The sequence below is a fragment of the Hypanus sabinus genome, chromosome 10 (assembly GCF_030144855.1).
Source record: "Hypanus sabinus isolate sHypSab1 chromosome 10, sHypSab1.hap1, whole genome shotgun sequence".
Lineage (NCBI taxonomy): Eukaryota > Metazoa > Chordata > Chondrichthyes > Myliobatiformes > Dasyatidae > Hypanus > Hypanus sabinus.
Window position 1 is genome coordinate 111,624,330 of NC_082715.1, and position 14,635 is coordinate 111,638,964.

General features: G+C 41.5%; 1 protein-coding gene across 1 annotated transcript in view; it reads left to right on the forward strand.

The window, feature by feature from the left end:
* LOC132401348 (dynein axonemal heavy chain 8-like) overlaps positions 1–14,635 on the forward strand; it is an 895,336-nt gene that overhangs the window by 762,083 nt on the left and 118,618 nt on the right. Inside the window, exons 72-73 of the mRNA XM_059983478.1 lie at positions 1,394–1,531; positions 3,612–3,739. Of these exons, the coding sequence (XP_059839461.1) occupies positions 1,394–1,531; positions 3,612–3,739 (266 nt within the window). The remainder of the gene's footprint in view (positions 1–1,393; positions 1,532–3,611; positions 3,740–14,635) is intronic.

Below are 14,635 nucleotides of genomic sequence, written 5' to 3' on the forward strand. Positions count from 1 at the left end.
TAAGTGAAAATGAAAATAGAAACCTGGAAATTACTATTTCTTTTGGCGTGCTACTTTAGTACTGAAAAAGTGCATGAATGCCCATTCAAATCGCCCCACCCATGAAAAATAATGAACTTGGAAACAGACTATTAAAAGTACCAAGGTATTTTGTAAGTAAATCCCTTTGCCAAAATGTGACTGGTGCATTTCCTGGAGCTCATGCACAGAGCTCTTTGCTGCTGTGACACTACCAAGCTGACCACAAGGAATTCTATCAGCAATTAGCTCTCCCTCTGGTAGTCACAATATAATAGCAGAAAAAGCCATCAAGATAATGCAGGGGTGAGGATCATGGCAGTCTCCTTTTGTACTTGACATTCAGCTCCAATGTTGCATATGGCTCTAAACTATTGTGGGCTGCAAATTGATAAGGGACCATATACAGTATCATAGAATGCAGATTAAAGATTGTTTGAATAAACACACTTGATGTTGAACACTGATATTAGAGATGAAAAATGGTGTGCTTCACACTAACATGAAAATGTTTTTATTACTCTTTTATTACTAACTCATTATTGAAGCCTATGTATTGGATACCTCTGGGCTTTCTTGTGAACAGCAAAGACTAGATCAGGCCTCCTGTATTAGACTGGCAATAGAGAATCATGAGCTTTGCAACCTGTGGTGAACTACATTTACCTGTCTGGACAGGCCCCCCCTCCCCCCCAGCTGACTGCTCCTGTGGCTCCTCCCACAGACCCTGGTATAAAGGCGATTGGAGCCACAGATCCTTCCTCAGTCTCCAGGATGTCGTGTGATAGTCACTTGCTGCTTGTTCTTTCTTCCAGCCAATAAAAGCCTACCTTAACCCACGTCTCAGAGTTATTGATGGTGCTTCACAACCTATAACAACTGATGACATATCCATGCTCAATCTAACACAGCCATTGTCTTAAATGTAATAATGTCAAATATGCTGTTGATTGTTTGAAGACAAAATGCAAACAATTGATCAAAAGCAGAAAGACACAAGATTTATTAAACAGGTCATTTTGAAATACTGAGACAATCTGATTTGAACCTCAGTGTTTTATAAGAATATCCACCTGTCTAGTTCAAGTTAGCCAGGGTCTACTTCAGTGATTACAATATCATTATCACAAGACTCTGCCCATCTTTCTTGGGACTAAATTTGATCACCTCACACTTTATCATTATGAATTCTATCTACCACAGTTTTGTCACTCACAATTTCACAGTTCCTTTATGATCAGATTGCTATAATATCCTTAGAAAATCATTTATCTTAGGAACATTTGGAATGGTTGCTAATGTGAATGAGAAAATGTCTTCTAACATTAGAAACCTATTACTTGACTGTAGAAATTATTGGCTTTTCTTATTTCAGGCTAATTTGGCAGTACAGGAAAACCGTCTCCAAGGGGCCATGAACCAGTTAGGAATTGCCCAGGCTCAGCTAGATGAGAAACAAGTTGAGCTGGACAAGGTGCAGGCCAAGTTTGATGCTGCCATGAAAGAGAAAATGGTAAGTCAGAATCTTGGTTGACATCAAGTTAAATAATATCTTCTTCTAAAACAAGAAATCTTAAAATAATAGAGGCATTCAACAAGTCAGTTAGCATCTGTTATATTTTCCATAAATGCTGCTTGATGAACTGAATATATATCTATATATAAACTTTATATCCTTCTGAATCATTATAATTGAGAGGTTTCTTTAGATACTCTTGATTGTTTATCTAATTAAGGTTACCTTTCTTTTAATTCCTGTGATCAAAGCGTGTGCTTATACTTAACATTCAAGACCTTTCAGTTAAATTTGGCCATTATACCTTTAAGACTGAATATCTGTCAACACCCAATTTAAGATTTTATTTTGTTTATCAGTTACTTTAGCACTATTGCACTATATTGCTGTAGTAGTCACCATTCACATATTGGAAGATTGGCCCATCACTTTTCCCTTCATTGAAATGTTCCTACAACATATGATCTCACTTTAAGGTCTCTTTATCTCATTATCTCATGTTCTTGCTATTTATTGCTATTTATTTATATTTGCATTTTCACATTTTGTTGTCTTCTGCATTCTTTTATTGATCCTGTTATAGTTACGAGTGTATAGATTTGCTGAGTATGCTTAGAAGAAAATGAATCTCTGGGTTGTATATGGTGACATATATATATATATTGATGATCAAATTTACTTTGAATTTTCAACTTTGAAAGATTCATTTGGATTTTACATATGTATTATCAGAACACATGAAGTATATGATGATATTAATTCATGCCATACAGTTAATTCCTCTCCTATTACATCAAAACATATATGTAGTTAACATGGATGGTGGGTATTAGATGAAAAATTGAGAGGAATGGTAATAGTGAGAAAACAGAAAGGATAATTAAGGTAAAGACACGGGATATTGCAGATGCTGAAATTTGGACCAACGAACAAAATGCAGGCCAAAATGCAGGCATATCGGGCCAGACACCATCTATGGTGGGGATTGGATAGTGAATGGTTCACGGTAAGACCCTTCATCTGGGCTGAAAGAAAGAGGGAATATAGCCAGTATAAAGAGATGGAGGAAGAGCTGGCAAGTGAACAATGGGGCTGGGTGAAAGACAGATGAGGGTAGGGTCAGTGGGAACAATGCTAGAAGTTGAGAAGTGATAAAAACTGAAAGTGACAGAATCTGGTAGGAGAAGAAGATGGAGCATGGAATAGAAGAAGGGGAAATGGGGAGGGGAACCAGTGGGAAGAGTATATAGGGAATGAACTGGTAGAGAGGATGGAGAGAACAAAGAGATAGGGTGATGGGGGTCAGTTTGATCAGGAGCAAATGAAGAAAAGGGACAGACAACCATATTTTAGCCACCAAGGTCTTTGAATCGTGTTAGAAAACTCTACATTCAGCAAGTTACCAGGACCTCTTAAGATGAATGCCGCGTTAGAAATATCTATAAACCAATTCCCCTTTAAAAGATGCAGACATGGCTTTAATTAGAAATCATCAGTGTGTAGTCGTTTTAGCACTTACATAGATTGCATTAAGATTACAGGAACATAGTGAACATTTAGCGGATACTGAAATCATGTTAAAAAGGCTGCTGCACAAATTCCAAGTTCATCTTACACAAAGTCAAAGAAAGATATATTTATCACACACTCTGATCCCAAAGCCCTTTCCTATTACTAACATTTCAGTGTCTTATCTATGAAACTTATTGACGGACATATCATTCAAAAATAATATACAACAGTAGGTATGAAAAATTTAGTCTTAGTAAATATTATACCCCCATTTGTCAACCACACATAAACATTACCAAATCAAAGAATAGCATTCTTTTACCTTTTTTATACTACCTCATTGTACTAGTGTATGGAATAATCAGTCTGGATTGCATACAAACAGAAGCTTTTCTTTGTATCTTGGCATAGGGGACAATTATAAACCAATGAATTAATAATATTTTCAGTAGCTAAGGGGATTCTGCCAATCATCTACTTTTGTGAAAAATTGTGTGACCTTGTCTACATATATAGTGGACAGCTGCAGAGTTATGATGAAATGAATCTGCTTCTTACTATATAGGATCTATTAGAAGATGCTGAAACATGTAGAAGAAAGATGGAAGCTGCTTCAGCTCTAATAGACGGTTTGAGTGGGGAAAGGATCAGATGGACTGACCAGTGCAAGGAGTTTAAAGCACAAATCAATAGGTAACAACTATTCCCCGATTAATAACCACTGCAGTTTTCAGTCTCTGATTAAAACCCAAAGAAGCAGATTAGCATCAAAGTGAAGGCTTACCATTGCATTTATGAAGTGCTCCTTTTCTTTGACATTGTAACAGCTTTTATTTATCAGAGATCCTATGGGACTATGTGGACATGTTAAAATCTGTCCAGCAATGCTATAGGGACTCAGCAAAATGTTAACAAAAATCAGATTGATCCCTCTTAATATAGGAGTCACTGTACCCCTAATGACAAACCTAGAAATCAGGAAAGACCCAAAATTTATTAGCATACAATGAAGTATGAAAATAATGAACAAAAAAAATCAGGAACTAAAAGCGAAGACTAGCAATGAGGTATGTCAAGGGAAAAAAATAAAATAATGGCAATGTTACTGTACTAGTAATCCTGGAGTAATAAATATGTGAATCCAGCACAAATTATTCATAAAGTATAACAAATAAATATCTTGTCTGAGTACATTGATCATAAGAGTCCTGGATGTTTTTAAATTATCCATCAGATAGATATATAACTTCAAAGAGATGTGCAAAATACAAACTGTTATAGGAACTCAGTGGGTAAACTGTCATTTATGAAGATAAAGGGATAGTTGACAGTTCAGAGTGAAACCCTGAATTGGGATAGATTCCAACAACTGCAATCCTTTGTGCTGTCATATGACTAAATGGAGCTGCTTGTTACTGTTTAGGACCCATTAGAAGATGTGAAACAATGATGTTCTAAAGGAAAGGAAATGCTTATCCAATCTTTCCTATGAATTTCTCCTGATGTGCTCTTAACTGTCCTCTTGAAATGGCTTACCCAGCAACTTAATTGTATCAAAAACAACATCAAAATATGTGTTAAAAGCAGCTTAGTAGTAAGGGGACCAAGTGGTCCCAGATGACCAACAATACTGTCCTCCTTCGAGTCTAAGTTGAGAGGGCAATTCTGAGGGTTAGTCAAGCAAGCCTAATAAAGTCATACTTACAGAACTGAACCTTTCAGTCATGAGACCTCTCCACTATGTTGCATGGGTACATTCCCTGCTCAGGACAGGTCCAATAGAGGTGACAGTACAGTAGTATGGAGTAAGGAGGAAGTAGCTGTAAATGTCCTAAACATTGGCTCTAGACTTCTAGAAAAGGAATATTCCCAGCACCAGACCAAACATGGTGTTGCACCATCAATAACTCTCGGAGACATGAGTTAAGGTAGGCTTTTATTGGCTGGAAGAAAGCACAAGCAGCAAGCGACCACCACACAACATCCTGGAGACTGAGGAAGGAGCAGAGCCTCCAACCGCCTTTATACAGGGGTCTGTGGGAGGAGCCACAGGAGCAGTCGGGGGGGGGGGGGGCATGTTCAGACAGGTATATGTAGTTCGCCACACATGGTTTAGGAAACTTCATGCTGATTGCCACCCACTATCCTCCCACATCTGATAATTCATTAAATCTTCACTTGATCATCACTTAGAAGAAGACTATGGAAGAATACACTCTGGTGCAAAGGGGTTTTAATATTCATCACCAAAACTGGCATTGTACACCACTGTGACCTAGATGGTTGAATCTAAGTGAGTGTGTGCAGCTGATGTAAGAATGCTGATACCACTTTACCTGTTTCACCAAACTAAACTGTTTATTGCAGATGCATACGTTCATGATAGTACTGGTAGAAGTGACTACCACTCCGTCTAAGTAGAAGTACATTCTTGTCTACACAAGGGCATTCTCCATAATGCTATGTAGGATAGCTACACAATTAACCTAATATTCCAAAACTGGCTGTGAGGACCAATGGCAATAGAATTGCGCTCTTGAGCGATCTATAAATCTTTGGCCATTCTGAACTGTCAAGCATGCAGACAGCTATTAAAGGTTCTGTTTGCAAAGTCACAGTGTTTATGTGGATGGTCTAGTTGATTTTCTGGCCATTAATGACCAGCACCTTGTCCCCATTCCCCAAAAATGTATCTGCTTTGTGACCCCACAAGAATTCAATGTCATGTGGAGATAGTTAGACACTCTCTTATTGGAATTTGTTATATCTGCCACTTTTGCCATACAAATGTAACTTATTATATGTATGCATGGGTGCTTTATTTGCTGAAGGCTTGCAAATAGAATTGAATATTGTGCAACCATCAGCAAACATCCCTCCTTCTGACATTATAAGGAAGGATAGTCATTGATTAAATAGCCAAAGATGGTTGCACTGAAGAATCACCACAAGGCTCTCCTGCGGTTACATCACAAGGTTCGATTGATTTGACCTTCCAACAACCAGACAGCACAATTACTTTGCAACTCAAGTAGGTAGGATGGTAAAGAAGACATGTGGTATGCTTGCCTACATTGATTGGCTTTTTGATATAAGTTGGCAGGTCGTGTTGCAGCTATATAAAACTTGTTCGGTCACATTTGAATTATTGTGTACAGTTCTGTTCATTGCATTACAGAAAAGATGTGGAGGCTTTGCAGAGGGTGTAGAAGAGTTTCACCAGTATGTTGCCTGAACTGGAGATTATTAGCTATAAAATGAGGTTGTACAAATTGGATAGTTTTCTCTGAAGTGAGGGATGGCCAGATGGAACTATATAAAATTACGAGAGACAGACTGGGTAGATAGTTAGTCTCTTCCCAGGGTGGAAATACCACTAGAGGGCATAGCTTTAAGATGAGAGGGAGGGAAAATTTAAAAAAGATTTGCTAGACAAGTTTTTTTACACAGTGAATGGTAGTTTCCTGGAATGCACTGGCTGGAGTGATGGTACATGAATAGAACTTATTTAGTTTAAATGAGCATCATAATCAAGTCAGATATAGGGGATATTAAATTATGACTCCAGGTACTGGATAGTTTTCCCTTTGATGCTCATTGACTTCAGTTTTCTAGAGGTCACCACATTCATTCAAATCAGTGACTTAATTCTCACCTCACTTCTGGCATTCAGCTCTTTGATTTCTGTATGGATAAGGGCTGTGTTAAGATCAGGGGCCATGGCAAAACCTAACTGTCTATTGGTGAGCATTTTATTTGTGACTGCAATTTGATTGTATTGTTGATGATACCATCCATCACTACTAATGATTGAGATAAAACTAGCTGAATGGTAATTAGCTAGATTGAATGTGTGCTGTGTTGTGTGCACAGGATTTGCTTTGACAATTCCACAGTGTTACGTACTGGTTAGTGTTGTAACTATCATGGAACAGTTTGGCTGGTGGTGATACTAGTACTGAGGTGCAAGTCACTATCTGGGATATTGCCTCATCCTATATTCTTTGCTGTGTGCTGTAGTCTCAACCATTTTTGGACACATTAAGTTAAGCAAATTGTCTGAACACTGCTTTCTGTGATGGGTGGAGATCTTGGTGCAAAGTCAACTTGGATCCACACAGCATTTCTGGCTGAAGGTGCTTTCCAATGCTCCAAACTTGTCTTCTACCATTCACATCATTGGCTTCACTATTACTGAGGATGAGAACATTTTTGAAAACCCTCCTTCCTGTTAGCTTTTTAAATGTCTATCACTATTTGTGACTATTGTATAGGACTGCAGAGCTGTGAGCTAATCAATTGGTTGCTCTTGTCCTCACCTACCATACCACTAGCGTCCAGCACATAATTCTCCACAACCTCTGTGATCTCCAATGGGATCCCACCACCAAACACATCTTTCCCCCCAACTTTCCACCTTCCTATGTGACTCACTTGTCCACTCATCCCTCCCCACTGATCTGCCTCTTGGTACTTATCCTTACAAGCAGAACAAGTGCCACACCTGCCCCTATACCTCCACCCTCACTACTAGTCAGGGCCCCAAATAGTCCTTCCACATGAGGGTACTCTTCAACTGTGAGTCCATTGGGGTAATCTACTGTATCTGGTGTGGCCTCCTATATATCAGTGAGACCCGATGTAGATTGGGAGACTGCTTCGCTGAGCACCTATGCTCCATCTGGCAGAAAAAGTGGGATTTCCTTGTAGCCACCCACTTCAATTCCACTTCCTGTTCTCATTTCACGGCCTCATTTACTGCCATGAGGAGGCCATACTCAATGGAGCAACACCTTATTTTCCTTCTGGGTAGGCTTCAACCAATGGCATGAACGTCAATTTCTCAAACTACCAGTAATTGCTCCAACCCACCACCATTCTCTGTTCCTGTTTCCCTTTCTCATCTTATTTCCTTACCTGCCCATCACCTTCCTCTAGTGCTGCTCCCCCTTCCCATTCTTCCAAGGTTTTCTATTCTCTCCTATCAAATTCCCCATCCTTCAGCCCTTTATCTCTTTCACCAATCAACTTCCCAACTCGTACTTCACCCCTCCCCCTCTCCCAGTTTCACCTATCATCTGCCACCATGTACTTCTTCCTCCCCTTCTTATTCTGACTTCTCCCTTTCCTTTCCAGTCATAAGGAATGGTCTTGGCCCGAAATGTCGGCTCTTTACTCTTTTCCATAGATGCTGCCTGTCCTGCTGAGTTCCTCCAGCTTTTTGTGTGTGTTGCATTTGGTTGTGATATTGTTTAGCTCTGATGGTTCAATTTTATTTTTTTTGTTTAACACTTTGGCAAATGGCTACCCATGACTTGTCCCAATACACCTTTCTACACTTCTGAGTGAATTAGTGCTTGCAGTGCAGTGGGTGAGTGAAGGATTTGCTGAGCTATGAGGTTGTAAGTTCTGGTGAAACTCAAATCCTTGATGGAGTTGAACTCATATCTATGTTCAAGCTTCTGTATTCCTTGGCTAGTACCTTAACCACCACAGTATCGTGTACTTTCCTCACGCTCTTTGTATGACTCGAGTTTTTCCCCTTCCTCATTAATCTTAATTTCACTTTCATTCTTTTCATGATCCGATGCTGCCTTGAGAACATTCTCATTTCACCTTTATAAATTCAGTTCTATTATATATAAGATCTTGATTGAGTGCTCTTCAATCAGCAAGCTTTTAGTTAGTATAAGCTACTTTTTAGTACTGTCCACAACACTCCATACTGAAGTAAACTGATGAAGCAGTCATTGGTTGATGGAATTGTTCCTGATTTTTGTAAGTGGAACCAACCCATATAAGTTTCCACATTGCTAGTTAAATGTAGTTAGTTTAATTGTACTGGAACCAGTGAGATTGGATCTGGAAATGAAGTCCACAGCAGTATGAATGGAGTATTGTCTGGATCTAGGGCGAGCAACTGTTCCATAAAATGAATCTAATTGATTAAGACCTGTTTTCTGTTACATTTGGGACCTGAAGAGGAGGTCATGACGGACCCGCTTTCCACTTCTTGGTGAAAATAGTTGCACATGTTTCAGCTTTGTTCCTTATGTAGCCCCTGCTAAGCCTCAGGCTCACTTAGCTCGCTTCCATCTAGGGGGAGCAGCTTTCGGCCCCACCAAACTAGGCAATGCTGTGTGATGTCCCCACCCCACCAAATAACAGACAGTACACCATATGTGATTAAATGATTACACTTTATGGATCTTACTGGAACTATGTACTTAATAGAGATACAATATAAAAGGAAAAGTAAAAGGCGCCAAACTTATCAAAGTCCAACCACTTCGTGCACAACCGTTGGAGCTCAGTTAACAAAGTCTTCTTGCCACCATCCAATCCCCTCCAACCTCCTCGACCCACTGCCTGGGGCCAAGAACGGTGGTTGACCAGGCGCCCCACACAAACCTGTCCTCGCCAAAAACCCTTGGCCTGGGACTCCCACTCGGGGTCTGTTCCGTCATCCAACTTACAACATCACGTCTTCTCCCTCGCACCGTCTCTTTCAAAGTTCACCCAACACTAGCTTACAGACTCACAAGAAAGAATAACCTCTATCCCAATTGGTTAACAAACGAATACAATTCTCGTTATCAGTAATTATAACACAAACAACTGTGAGAGAAAGCACTCTCTCACCAGTTAGCATAACAAAGAAGCATTTTTACTTTTAACAAACAAAGAAGCCATTTTGATTAACACACACAGTAACATAAAGAAAGAAGAAACCCCCTTACACTTACAATCAATCCTGGCTTCTACCTTTATTGAAAATATAGATGTTCAAGGAGTTTTTTCCCCCACTACTTTCTGATTTGTCTACCATCAATTACAACAGGGGAGAGAATGCAGGGCTTTAATCTTCTTAATTTGTCTCTGGATACTGCTGATGTTGGAAACTTGAGTGAAAAAGCCAACTACTGGAGTTGAGTGAATCAAGCAGCAACTGTGGGGGAAATGGATATCAACTTTTTGGGTCAGGACACTTCCTCTGGATGCAATTAAACTTGCTGAGTTTGTTGAATACATTTTGTTCTCAGTAAGGGTCTCACCTTTGTTCCCCTGCACCCACACCTCAGTGAGTTCTGTGACTACCATGGCACTGAGTTCCTTTTCTGCTGCTTCCATCTTCATGCCTATTTCTTTGGCAAGGACTCTACAGCCTGGACCGATGACCCCTTCTACCATCGTCAACCCTCCTCTTTTTCTTGGACAGCCTGCTCTGGATCTTTTCATTGCTAACTACCGACGAGACCTCAACCATCTCGACTTCACCACTCCTCTTTCCAATTTCATCGTCACTTCTTCCAAACGCACTGCTCTCCACACTAATCCTAATCTCACCATCAAACCCGCGGATAAGGTGGGTGCTGTAGTAGTCTGGTGGACTGACCTCTACCTTACAGAGGCCAGTCAACAACTGTAAGATACCTTCTTTCACTTACCCCTTGAACAGGACCCCAATAAGGAGCAACAGGCCTTTGCCTTCCACACCATCACTGGCCTTATTAACTCTGGGGATCTCCTATCCACTGCCACCAATCTCATAGTTCCCTTACACACACCTCCCATTTCTACCTCCTACCCAAGATCCACAAACCTGCTTGTCCAGGTAGACCCATTGTTTCTGCTTGTTCCTACCCCACTGAACCTGAATCTGCATATCTCGGCTCAGTTTTATTCCCCTCCTTCCTTCCTACCTACATCCATGACACTTCACACTCTCTTGATGTTTTCAATGATTTCAAGTTCCCTGGCACTGATCATCTTATTTTTACATGGATGTCCAGTACCTATACACCTCCATGCCCCATCAGGAAGGCCTTAAAGCTCACAGTTCCTTTCCAGATCCAACCAAATCCACACCCCCCCATCATTATTCTTCAGCTGGTGGAAATGGTCCTTACTCTCAATAATTACTCCTTCGGCTCCTCCCACTTCCTTCAAACAAAAGGTGTAGCCATGGGCACTCACTTGGTCCCAGCTTTGCCTACCATTTTGTTGTCAGCATGGAACAGTCTATGTTCCAAGTCTACGCTGGTATTACTGCCCAAATTCTCCTATGCTACGTCAACGACTGCATTGATGCAGCTTCCTGCACCCATGCTGAGCTCGTCGACTTCATTCACTTTGCCACCAACTTCCATCCTGCCCTCAAATTTACAAGGTCCATTTACAACCCCTCCCTCCCCTTTCTCCATGTCTCTGACTCTATCTCTGGAGACAGCTTATCTACTGATATCTTTTATAACCCACTGATTCTCACAGCTACCTGGACTATACCTCTTCCCAACCTATTACTTGTAAAATTGTCATCCCCTTCTCTCGATTTTTCTGTCTCTGCCGCATCTGCTCTCAGGATGAGGCTTTTCTTTCCAGAGCTAAAGAAAGAAAGGGGCTTCCCTTCCTCCACCATCAACACTACCCTCATCCACATCGCTTTCATTTTGTGCATGTCTGCCCTCACTTTATCCTCCAGCTACACCACCCAGGAGAGGGTTCCTCATCCTCACCTACCACCCCAACAGACTCCGTGCCCAACACGTAATTCTCCATAATTTCTACCATCCCTGAATGGCTCTCACCACCAAGCACATCTTTCCCTCCCCACTCCCCCCCCCCCCCACTTTCTGCTTTCCGCAGGGATCGCTCTCTTCCCAGTCAAAGGACTTCCTTGTCCACTTGGCCCCCCCCACTGATCTCCATCCTGGCATTTATCGTTGCAAGCGGAACAGGTGCTGCACTTAACCCTACACTTCCTCCCTCACTATTATTCAGAGCCCCAAACAGTTCTTCCAGCTGAGGCGACACTTCACCTGTTAATCTGTTGGGATCATCTATTGTATCTGGTGCTCCCAATGTGACAATAGACAATAGGTGCAGAAGTAGACCATTCGGCCCTTCGAGCCTGCACCGCCATCCTGAGATCATGGCTGATCATCTACTATCAATACCTGGTTCCTGCCTTGTCCCCATATCCCTTGATTCCCCTATCCATAAGATACCTATCTAGCTCCTTCTTGAAAGCATCCAGAGAATTGGCCTCCACTGCCTTCAGAGGCAGTGCATTCCAGACTCTCTGGGAGAAGTTGTTTTTCCTTAACTCTGTCCTAAATAACCTGCCCCTTATTCTCAAACCATGCCCTCTGATACTGGACTCTCCCAGCATCTGGAACATAATTCCTGCCTCTATCTTGTCCAATCCCTTAATAATCTTATATGTTGCAATCAGATCCCCTCTCAATCTCCTTAATTCCAGTGTGTACAAGCCCAGTCTCTCTAACCTCTCTGCGTAAGACAGTCCGGACATCCCAGGAATTAACCTCGTGAATCTACGCTGCACTTCCTCTATAGCCAGGATGTCCTTCCTTAACCCTGGAGACCAAAACTGTACACAATACTCCAGGTGTGGTCTCACCAGGGCCCTGTACAAATGCAAAAGGATTTCCTTGCTCTTGTACTCAATTCCCTTTGTAATAAAGGCCAACATTCCATTAGCCTTCTTCACTCCCTGCTGCACTTGCTCATTCACCTTCAGTGACTGATGAACAAGTACTCCTAGATCTCTTTGTATTTCTCCCTTACCTAACTCTACACCGTTCAGATAATAATCTGCCTTCCTGTTCTTACTCCCAAAGTGGATAACCTCACACTTATTCACATTAAATGTCATCTGCCAAGTATCTGCCCACTCACTCAGCCTATCCAAGTCACCCTGAACTCATCACGTCACACTGCCACCCAGCTTAGTATCATCAGCAAACTTGCTGATGTTATTCTCAATGCCTTCATCCAAATCGTTGACGTAAATCAAAAACAGCTGTGGTCCCAATACCGAGCCTATCTTCCCCCCAATGCCATGAGCTCTAATTTTACCCACCAATCTCCTATGTGGGACCTTATCAAATGCTTTCTGAAAATCGTACACTACACCCACTGGATCTCCCTTGTCTAACTTCCTGTTTACATCCTCAAAAAACTCCAATAGGTTAGTCAAGCATGATTTGCCCTTGGTAAATCCATGCTGGCTCGGCCCAATCCTATCACAGCTATCTAGATATGCCATTATTTCATCTTTAATAATGGACTCTAGCATCTTCCCCACTACTGATGTTAGGCTGACAGGATGATAGTTCTCTGTTTTCTCCCTTACTCCTTTCTTAAAATGTGGGATAACATTAGCCATTCTCCAATCCTCAGGAACTGATCCTGAATCTAAGGAACATTGGAAAATGATTACCAATGCATCCGCAATTTCCAGGGCCACCTCCTTTAGTACCCTAGGATGCAGACCATCTGGACCAGGGGATTTGTCAGCCTTCAGTCCCATCAGTCTACTCATCACCGTTTCCTTCCGAATGTCAATCTGTTTCATTTCCTCTGTTACCCTATGTCCTTGGCCCATCCATACATCTGGGAGATTGCTTGTGTCTTCCCTAGTGAAGACAGATCTAAAGTACTTATTAAATTCTACTGCCATTTCTCGGTTTCCCATAACAATTTCACAGAATTCATTCTTCAAGGGCCCAACATTGTTCTTAACTATCTTCTTTCTCTTCACATATCTAAAAAAGCTTTGCTATCCTCCTTTATATTCCTGGCTAGCTTGCATTCGTACCTCATTTTTTCTCCCTGTATTGCCTTTTTAGTTCAGTTATGTTGTTCCTTAAAAATTTCCCAATCATCTGTCCTCCCATTCACCTTAGCTCTGTCATACTTCCTTTTTTTTAATGTTATGCAATCTCTGATTTCCTTTGTCAACCACTGTGGCCCCTTTCCCCCCTTTGAATCCTTCCTTCTCCGGGGGATGAACTGATTTTGCACTTTATGTATTATTCCCAGGAATACCTGCCATTGCTGTTCCACTGTCTTTTCTGCTAGGATATCCATCCAGTTAACTTTGGCTAGCTCCTCCCTCATGGCTCCATAGTCTCCCCTGTTCAACTGCAACACTGACACCTCCGAGCTGCCCTTATCCTCCTCAAATTGCAGATAAAAACTTATCATATTATGGTCACTATCTCCTAATGGCTCCTTTACTTCAAGATCGCTTATCAAATCTTGTTCATTACACAACACTAAATCCAGAATAGCCTTGTCCCTGGTCGGCTCTCGTACAAGCTGTTCCAAGAATGCATCCCATAGGCACTCTACAAACTCCCTATCCTGGGGTCCAGCACCAACCTGATTCTCCCAATTCACCTGCATGTTGAAATCCCCCATAACTACTGCGGCATTACCTTTGCCACATGTCAATGTTAACTCCCTATTCAACTTGCACCCAATATCCATGCTACTGTTTGGTGGCCTGTAGACAACACCCATTAGGGTCCTTTTGCCCTTACTGTTCCTCAGTTCTATCCACACAGACTCTACTTCTCCTGATCCTATGTGCCCCCTTGCAAAGGTCTGAATCTCATTTCTCACCAACAGGGCCACCCCACCCCATCTGCCCACATTTCTGTCCCTACGATAGCACGAATTCCCTTGTACATTCATTTCCCAGGTCTGATCTCCCTGCAGCCATGTCTCTGTTATCCCATCAACATCATAGTTACCCATTCGCACCTGAGCTTCAAGCTCATC